General features: G+C 64.3%; 1 protein-coding gene across 1 annotated transcript; it reads right to left on the reverse strand.

Annotated features, from left to right (window-relative positions):
• Positions 1-425: 425 nt before the first annotated feature.
• RASL10B (RAS like family 10 member B) lies at positions 426-4196 on the reverse strand. Its single transcript, XM_059829457.1, has 3 exons — positions 3981-4196; positions 1087-1211; positions 426-696 (listed from the first exon to the last, which is right to left on the reverse strand). Exons 1-3 carry the CDS (start codon positions 4194-4196, stop codon positions 426-428), a joined length of 612 nt encoding a protein of 203 aa, XP_059685440.1.
• Positions 4197-9368: the final 5172 nt, after the last annotated feature.

A 9368-nucleotide genomic window follows, 5' to 3' on the forward strand; every position in this document is an offset into this window, starting at 1 on the left:
ACCATCTGAGGCATCTCCTCCACCCCCTCGGTGCCAGGCAGCGTTTCAGCCACGGCAGAGACACAAACCCCCTGTGACGGCTTTGGCCCCAAGCACCAGAGGCTCGGGGAGGGCTCGGGGGTTTAGCTGAGGTCCTCCCTCACCCCTCGCTACCTCCAGGCAGCCCGGCCACCCACCCGCTCTGACCCGCCGGTGGCCACTGCATCACCCTGCTCAGCACCGCCCAAGATGCACCGTCCCCAAATGTCACCGCAGGGTGCCAGCGCTGTCGGGGAAGCAAATCCCGAGGTGCCCCCGGCACAGCTCCCACCGCGGCATCACCCCGGCAGAGAGCAGTGACACCAGCGCTTGCCGGGGAGCCACGGTCCCCGAGGATGGGCGGCCGCGGGGGCACGGCCAGGGGGGTCCATTGGGACGGGGGGGGCTCACATGATGGTGCATCGGTTCCTGCGCAGGGCACCCTGGAAGCGGATGGTGGTGTGGACGTGCTTGCAGCGGGCGCAGCCCACGCTCTTCAGGAGCTCACTGAAGAGCAGCAGGATGTGCCAGTTGTACTTGGCCGAGCACTCGATGTAGCCGCACTTCCACGTCTTCTTCACCAGGTTGGAGACGTTCCAGCGCGGGATCACCCGGCCCCGCTGCAGGTCCCGCTTGTTGCCCACGATGATGATGGGCGTCTCTGAAGTGCCGATGACCCTGGGGAGGGCGGGCGGTGAGGGAGGAGAGAAGGGGACAGGGCAAGTGAGATGATGGACCATCCTGCAGACCCCCAACCCATCCCAAACCAGCACTTGGCTTTGGCTTGCCAAGAGGGACGTGCCTCCTCTTGGCCTGTCCCCTTGTCCCTCTTCGTGGCCAGCCACCCGGCGTGCCAGCCCCAGTTGTGTTCCCAGGGATAGCTGCCCTTGCCCGCAGGGGATACCAGGGTCCAGTTTTGCCTTTGCTTTTGGGCTCCCAGCCCTGCAAAGGGGCTTTGCCCCAGTCTCCATCTCATCTCTGATGCCAAGAGCAGGGGACTGCAGGGATGAGCCGTACCACCCCGCTGGGAGCCACACGGGACGCACCCACCAGCAAAGCGGTCCCTACCTCGTTTCCAGGATCTGCTGGCGGATGGTTTTGATGTACTCGAAGCTGTCAAAGCAACAGATGTCATAGACCAGGATGTAGGCATGGACGCTCCGGAGCCCCCTGCAACACACGTCCGCCCACTCCTGCAAGGTGCAGAGGGGGATCAATCCTGGCTCAGCCCCACGGCCGTGCCCAGGGGATGCCCTGCACTGCTTCAGGGCTGGGCACGTCAAGGAGGCTGCTACGCCGGCAGGTTTGCAGGGGGAAAGGTGTTTGCGGGCTCTGGCCCCCAGGTATTTTGCAGGCATGTGGGGCTCCTGGCTGGGAGCGCTCCCCCAGCCCCCCGGGGGCTGCATGCCCTCCGGCCCCGACACCCAGCACCCAGCTCACCTCTGCTCTGCCCCAACCCATCCCTGTGACGGCTGCGTCTGCACCCAGCGGCCCTTCAGCCATCCCCCGCATCTCCGGAGATCCCTTATCCCCCTCGTTAATCCAGAGGAGAGATAACGGGATCTGTCAGCCCCAGTTCCTCTCTTGAGCAAGGATTACAGCCTGCCTAACACCGCCTAACGCACAGTGGTCCGGAGGTGAGCTGGGAGCGGAGCTGAATGCAACCCCTTGCCCTGGATGTAAAAGCTTCACCCTCCAAAGCTGCTAATTAGGTGTGTTAATTAGTGATGCACCCCGGTTTTCAGGCAGGGTGGGTGAGGAGGATGCTGAGGGTTGAGCAGGGCTCAGCCCAGCCCCGGCTCCGTGGGGTCGGGGGTGATGGACCAGCAGCTCCATGGGTCAGAGGGGGAAGGTGATGGCAGGGCTCTTTGGAGGGGACATGGGGACGGGAGAGAAGCAGTGCCTGCTTGGGAGGGTGGTCTGCGAGAGTGAGACTGGGAGCCAGGGCAGAGGCAGTCGGGGGTGGCCTCTCCACTGTCAAAATTTGGAGCTGTAAGAAATACATGTTGTTAGGAAAGCTTTGGGTTTCCAGGAATAACAGGATTTTTTTTTTCCCTGCTATAGGAGTGAAAATCTGCCCCACTTCCAGCCTCTTCCCCAGCCCAGCGGTGGCACCGAGGCTGCAGTGACACCGGGAATGGCAGCCCATGCAGGCAGCACTGCAACCCCCCTGAGCGCGACTGGAGAGGAGAAAGATGCACCAAGGAGGAAAGGCATCACTTCTCCCTGAGCAAACCTCTTCAGTACCGTAAACCATCCCTTCCTGAGTTTTTCATCGGAATGAGGCAAAACAAGAAGACTTAGGACTGAAGAAACCTGGGAAAAGGAAAGTTCTGGGGTGCGGGTCGGTCTGTGTCGCAGACCGCAGCATGGGAAGGAGCTGGGAGCAAGCAGCATGACACAGCCCCTCTCCCATCCAGGGAGGGGAGGAGATGATGTGTGGCTCCGCGGTATCAGAGACCTGCAGGCGGATGAGGCGGCAGTGTCTCAGGTTACTCTGAGTCCTGATACACCTGGGACATTAATAAATTGCAGCTATTTCACCACGCTGGGGTGCAGCTTGCTCCGGCACCGTGATGTCGGGATGGTTTTCCCCATGCGGGGCAGGTTTCCTGGGATGCTCGGGGCTGGAGGAGGGTCACACCGCGCATCCCGCCTGGCCCCGTGCGGGAGTGGGACATCAGGGAGCCACCGGCCCCCGCTCCTCTCCCAGGACATCGCCACAGGGGTGCTGCTCCTGGGCACGGGGCAGAGCCCAGCGATGCTTCCCAGCAGACAGAGCTGTATCCTCCACCGCGGTCCTCTCCTTTCTCCTTGGAGCCATCCCTCTGACCGTCCTCTCTTCCCTGGAAACCTCCATCTGTTCCCACCGGCCGCCTCCTCTTTAGCGCAGCGAGACAGGGAGTTAATCGAGTATGTTAGCGTCAGCTGCCGTGTCAATAAATTACCCTTTGCTATTTCGGGCTGTCTCTCGCGCTGACCTTTCGTTCCCTGCACACGCCAATTAATTTTTAAACCTCCTCCTCGCCCCTGGGGTGCTCACTTCGCCTCCTGTCCGACCGCACAGGGGAAACTTGGAGCACTACAAGGCTCCTATAACCCCGTCCCCGTTGGGCACGGGAGCAATATAATTATATTGATTAAAAATACAAGAGAGCCCGGCTCCCGCGGAGGTGCCCCCACTGACGGCTTGCCCTCCGGCGTGGCTGCAGCCATGGCTGGGCACCTCCAGCTCCTTTCCCCGCAGCGGCGGCACAACTTGTGTCCCTGGGGTCATGGCACGAGCTTAAAAATCCCCTTTTTCCCCGTTAAACTCTGCCGAAGCAGTCGGCACTGGTGGCAACGCTTTCCAACCCCACGCTGCCTTTTGGGGCTGTTTTGGAAGCACCTGAGAGCTCTGAGGATTTGAGGAGGAGCTGGTGGGCGCAGCGCTCCGGGGACAGCCCAGGCAATGCTGGGGGGGTGATGGCCGCCCCGGGAGGGGACGAGCAGCCCTGTTCTGCCTGGCTCGGGCAGTGGGTGCGTTGGGGTCTGGCTCTCCAGGACCCCCTGGTTTTCACCCGAATGCTCTGGCCATGGTCTCCCAGCCTTTTGCTGGCACCGGCTCTGACAGCCATGGAACAGGATCCCAGTGCTCCGGGATCCACCGCCCAGCTGGACAGGGCCATGGGCACTGCCAGAGCCACAGTCCTTGGAGCGGGACGCCGTCCCTCCAGTGTTTGCCGTCATTGTAGGTGAAAAAGCTTTGAAAGACGCTTTATCCTGGGCCCGCTCAGCCAGTAGCCATGAGGATGCGATCCCTCGCACCGGCTTTTAGCAAGCAAACCCCGACGTGGAGGGAGAAGCATCCCCCGAAGAGGAGGAACCGGGATCCCGCAGGGTTATACAGCAAAACCCCACTGAGATCACCAGAGACCACCCAACGTGGAGGTCCCATCGCACCGAGCCGGGTGCACCCCTACCTGCAGGGTGTTGACGGGGAAGGCGGTGATGGGGGGGAAGTCCATGATCTGCAGGTCGTGGACGTGGCCGTTCATGACGACGGCGGGCAGGTAGACGCGGCGGGCCGTGGTGGGCACGCAGACCTCGCTGAACTCGTTGTAGAGGAACTGCCGGACTATGGCACTCTTGCCCACGCCCTGGGCTCCCAGCACAGCGATCTTGAACGTTGCCACCATGCCGCCGTGCGCCGGCCGCTGCCCCGGTGCTGCCCCCACGGTGCTGAGGCCGCATATTCCCGCGCAGGGGGCCTCAGCCCCATTCAGGATGCATTTCCCCTCCGGGACAGCCCATCACTGCAAGGCCAAGGTGAAGCCAGTCAGATCCTGGAGACACCCTAGCAGACCCCACTATTGCTCCAGGTGATGTTTTTCCAAGCAGGAGACCAGGGAAAAGGGTTATGTCTGTCCTCAGGAAGCAGGAGCATCCCCCAGGGCTGGGCAACGTCCCTAGCAGCAGCCTCAGCACTGTGAGACCCCAGGGTCCCCCTCGGAGGCTCCCATGCTGCAGAGAGAAGGAGAGCCAGGATTTGAGCAAACTTTATCCCAGGAAGGTTGTCACAGGCACATTCAGCCCTTTCGGTACCAGAGTAAGGAAACCTCTGGGAAAGGTACCGTCTGCGGCTGAGGATTTGCCCAGCCCTGGCAGCACTGGGGTCCTGGGTTGTGCTGGGGACTTGTCCCATAGCACCCGCGGGGACCGCTACCGGCTGCTCCATCCTGGTGCTGCCCTGATCTGGGGAATCCATCTTCCCTCTGCTTGGACAGCCGGAATTGCCTTTTGCTGGGGCCGGGGGGAGATTGCTCTGCGCCTGCGAACGACAGCTTTAATGTTTAATTTCAGGCTTTGAGTGGTTTGACAATTAACTTGATGGAGGCTAATTTCCGAGCCAGCTGACGGGGTGAGCCCACAACCTGCTGGCACATGTGCTGAGGCCAGAGGGGCCCCGGGGCAGGGCCATGCACTTGGGGGGACGTGGGGTGATAACCCACACACAGGGATGCGGGAGCAGAGTCCGAGGAGCCCAAACGCCCGCTGGCACTGCGTTCCCGACCAGGAGCTGCGATGGAAACAGCAAGGGTGAGGGGCCGGGTCCCACTTCTGCTCACTCCCATCGCCAGGAAGCAGCTTGTGCTTTATCTCAAAGTGTGGATGCTTTTAACAATTTGTGATGCTCTGGTCCGTTTTCCCTGGAAACCATCCCCAAAGGACAGGGCAGTGGTCCCTGAGCTGGCAGAAAGTGACAGCTTCAAACCACCCTGTCCTGCCCGTTTTGACAGGGGTTATTTGCCCCAAAAAGAGCTCGGCCATGGAGATCCCTGCTGCTGGGTGCCGGGGCAGCCAGGCTTCCCGTGGTCCCCCAGGCTGGGCATCCTCACACCATCCTCTCACCATCCTCACCCTCCTCACACCGGGGCTGGAGGCCTTCAGCAGGACCTGATCCAGCCCCGAGGGCAGCAGGTTGGGTTTGTGCCCAAGTCTGGGGGACATGGCCCGCTGTGCTGCTGGGACTGTCCCCTTGGGTGCTGACTGCCCTCGGGGACCTGCTCGCCCCAGCAGCGGGAGCGTTTCCGTGCCACATGTAGGGAAATGGGGGGTGCAGGAGCCCCCGTGTCGGCCCTGCCAGGGACTCTCTCCACCAGCAGAAAGCACTGTCATCGCAAGTCCCGGGGGGCCACTCTGCTGCAGGGACAACCCCGTCCCCACAAACCCTTCCTCCTCCTCGCAGAGGCAACCCCAGCTCCTCCGCGGGGCCGGAGGGTGATGGGGCGACACAGCCCGAGACCCAGCACCCGCGGGGCTGCCCCGAACCGTGGCGTGGGCTGTGCCACCCCAAAAAACTCCGTCCCCCTCTGGGCTAGCACACGGGGGCCATACATGGGGAAAGCCAAAAAGCGGGCCCCAAAAAGCAGGCTTGCGCCCCAAAGCATCAGAGGCCGACCCGACGGCTCCCGGCCCCACGAGCGTCTCAGGCCAGCGTGCCACCGCGGGAAACTGAGGCGCGGAGCGGGGGGACGCAGCGGGGCGGCCCCGCGGTGGGGGGCCGGAGCGGGGAGCGGGGTGGGGGCCCCAGGAGCTCCGCGCAAGGCCGAGCTCGGCGGGCTGCAGGGCCGGCGGAGGCTGGCAGGCTGCTCCCGGGGAGGATGCCCCGGCCCCCGGCGCGACCTTGGGCACCGCACCGCCACCCGCACCCGCCACCCCGCGACGCCGGGGGCAGCCGGGGGAAGCAAGCGCTGAGCACCCCGCACCCCGCCCCGACCCTCCCGGAGGGATGCTCTCGCCGCGGCGGGCAGCGCGGCACCCCCGGCACCGGCCCGCGGGGGGGGTGCTGGGGCTGGCGGAGGTCGGGGGGTGCCGGGGGGACACACGCACCCCGCCAGGCCGGCGGGGCGGGGGGGAGCGGGGAGCACCGGCGCTCAACTTTCGCGGCCCCCCCGCCCCACTGCCCCGGCCCTGCCCAGCGGCAACTTTGCCCCCCGTCCGTGTGTCCCCCCCCGCTCTCCCCGGCGGGGCCCCCCTACCTTGCAGCGGCGGCCCGGGCCGGCGGCGCCCCGGCGGGCGGCGGAGCCATGCGGCGAGCCCGGTGCGGGGCGGGCGGCCCCGCTGCAGAGCCCCGGCCCGGCGCTACCGAGGGGCCGGGCGGCGGCGGGGGGCGCCGGGCGGGGGGCGCGGCCGCCGCCGGGTCGCAAAGCCCGTCCGGGGCCCGGCGGTGCCCGGGGAGGGATGCGGGGAATGCCCGGGCGGGGAGGCAGGCGGTGGCCGCGGAGGCAGGCAGCGCTCAGGCAGGGATGCAGGCAGCGATGCCCGGGAGTGATGCAGGCAGTGCCCGGGGAGGGAAGGAGGCTCTTCCCAGGCGGGGATGCAGGGGATGCCCGGGGAAGGATGCAGGCAGTGGCCAGGCAGGGAAGGAGGCAGCGCCCGGGAGAGGAGGCAGGGAATGCCCAGACCGAGCCGCAGGAAGCCGGGAGGGACACCGGCTTCTCCCGGGGCTCTGGGGAGGTGCCGATGGGAAAAGACCCTCCCCTGTCCCCCCTGCAGTGTGCTGGGTGCAACACCGTCACCCCTTCCCTGCCCGGCGCCCAGCAGCATCTGTGCCCTCACGCCCACCCCCTGGGAGAGCCCTGAGGCCAGACTCCTCTGGGGGAGGAGGGCAGGACCCCTCCCAGGGAGCCTTCCCCTCCTCTGACACTGCTGCTCGGCCTGCTTTTGGGCACATCACTTCACCTCCTTGCTGGGCCAGCCCCTGGTCCAGCTGGCAGGGCTGGGGTTTCTCTGTGCCCGCTGTCGCCGAGGGGTGCTCTCAGTCCAGGCTGGTGCCAGGCCCCACCAAGGGAGGGACATTTCTGTTGCAGTGGCTGTACTTTTGGGACACCCCACACCAAGCATTTACCTGCGTGCTGGATAGTGGGGAAGATGCTGGTCCCACCTCCCGGGAGCGTGGTCCAGGCCCCTGTGACACGCTGTCAGTGGACTCCCCGCATCTGGACTCACCTCTCCGCTCCTCGAAGCAGACCCCGAACCCCGCTGCTGCTCACCGTGACACCAGCAAGCACTGGGGTGTCTCCGTGGGTCTGGCTGCGGTCACACAGGCTCGGCTGAGCCCCAACAGCGGCCACAGCACGGCCAGGCTCCCCTCAGCCTCATCAGCACCTTTGGCTGGGAAAAACATCATCTCCAGGGGCTCCTCTCCAGGGTGAGGAGGGGGTACAAGAGGAAACACATTGCCATAGCCTTCCTGGGGGAAAAGGGGATGGCAGACACAGCCCCACAGCTCGGGGGGACAAGGGCAGCTGGCAAAACACGGGACAGCCCTTGTGCCACTCTGCACCAAGGCTGGGGCTGAGATCAGCACCAGGCGAAGGGAGTCAGAGCCCCTTTTCCATGTCTCACGTTACACCCAGGCTTCCAGAGATTTGGGGCTTATTTCCCCGCAGAGCTGCCTGATGCTCACAGCTAGGGAAATATTTCGGTGTCCCTGGGGGTTATTACCAGCCCTAGATGCTGCTCCCCAGCTCCCCTTCCCCACATCGCCATAAAGTGGCCCCGAGCCCTGGAATATTTCTGGGAGAGGGCAGGGATCGCAACTGCACATGAACTCTCCTGCACCATTCAGGCTCCAGCCTCGGGGCTATTTTTAGCAGTTCCCTCTGAGATGCTCTTCACTTGCAGTTTTATTTGTGAAATTTAATATACGAGGGAGGGGGGAGGGGAGCGGGGCTGGATCCTGGCACGTCCCCGCTAGCTGGGAGGCTTAGCCCAGCCTCAGCGACAGGAGACCGACGCAAACCTAACATCATCTGCCGAAGAGCTCCTGTCTCCTGGCGCGCAGGCGGCAGCAGGGGACAGGCAGAGCTGATGGGGCGGGGGGCTGCGGTCAGCCCCCGCCTCTGCCACAGCCTCCCAAATCCTCAGGCGAGCCCCTGCCTCCCTCCATGCTGCATCGTGGGCTCGGGGACCTGCTGTCACCTGATGCTGGCACTTAGCGCACGCACTGGCACGGAGCGGGATGCGTGCGAGGCCGGCAGGGATTTTGGGGAGCCCACCCAGCACAGCAGGGCTGGCCCCATCTCCAGCCAGAGCAGCAAGAAGCAACCTGGGAGGTCCCTGCCCCACAACGTGGGCCGCAGGAAGGGGGACGGCCATGGGGAGCACCCACCCCTGTGGCAGCTCCCAGCCCAGAGAGCATCACCTGTGTCCCCTGAGCTCCCAGCACCGGAGACTAACGATGCTAATGAAGCAAACCCAGTTTGCAAGCTACAGCGTGGCCCGGGGTTGGCGTGTCCCCGTTTACAGGGCATGAGTGTCCCTGCAAATCCAGAGCAGCAGGAAGGACCGATTTCTCCCTGAGGAGCCCCCGGCAGAACAGAGAGGGAGGGAGAAACCTTTCCCTTTGCCTCGTGACATGAAGGGGACAGTGGCTGACAGGGCAGAGCCCCAAGCATCTCGCAGCACCTTTTGTTTCTGTTGGGCCAAATGTTGCTCCAGCACCATGGCAGGAGCAGACCCACAGCAGGGAACAACAATCCCACCCCATTCCCAAGGGCTGGGCGTGCAGCCCCTCCCAGGCACACCAGAGATGCACGAAGGGACGCGACAGCCACACCAGTGACCCCAAACCAGCTTGTCACTGTTGCTGCTAGACACACACACCAGCTTCTAACACAAAAGCATCCCTGTGCAGAGCACCATGGGCTGATACGGTACCTGCCACCCCAGGCCCTGGGAGGGTGCCAGTTCCCTAATCTCCAAGTGCCGCTAAGCCAAGGCTGGGCAGGGGTGAGGGAAAGTTGCTCTGCTTGAGAGCAGCACCTCCCAAACCTGCTTCTTGTGTTGTTGCATTTCTGGCCACT

Source organism: Gavia stellata, chromosome 25 (assembly GCF_030936135.1).
Source record: "Gavia stellata isolate bGavSte3 chromosome 25, bGavSte3.hap2, whole genome shotgun sequence".
Taxonomy (NCBI): domain Eukaryota; kingdom Metazoa; phylum Chordata; class Aves; order Gaviiformes; family Gaviidae; genus Gavia; species Gavia stellata.

What these genes read in the sequence shown, in the direction of transcription:
- RASL10B (XM_059829457.1), bottom strand. Translation starts at nt 4,196, where the DNA reads ATGGTGGCAACGTTCAAGATCGCTGTGCTGGGAGCCCAGGGCGTGGGC. An exon ending in TCCCCGTCAACACCCTGCAG is followed by an intron (nt 1,212 to 3,980) that starts GTAGGGGTGCAC and finishes TGCACCTTGCAG; the next exon opens with GAGTGGGCGGACGTGTGTTG. An exon ending in CAGCAGATCCTGGAAACGAG is followed by an intron (nt 697 to 1,086) that starts GTAGGGACCGCT and finishes CGCCCTCCCCAG; the next exon opens with GGTCATCGGCACTTCAGAGA.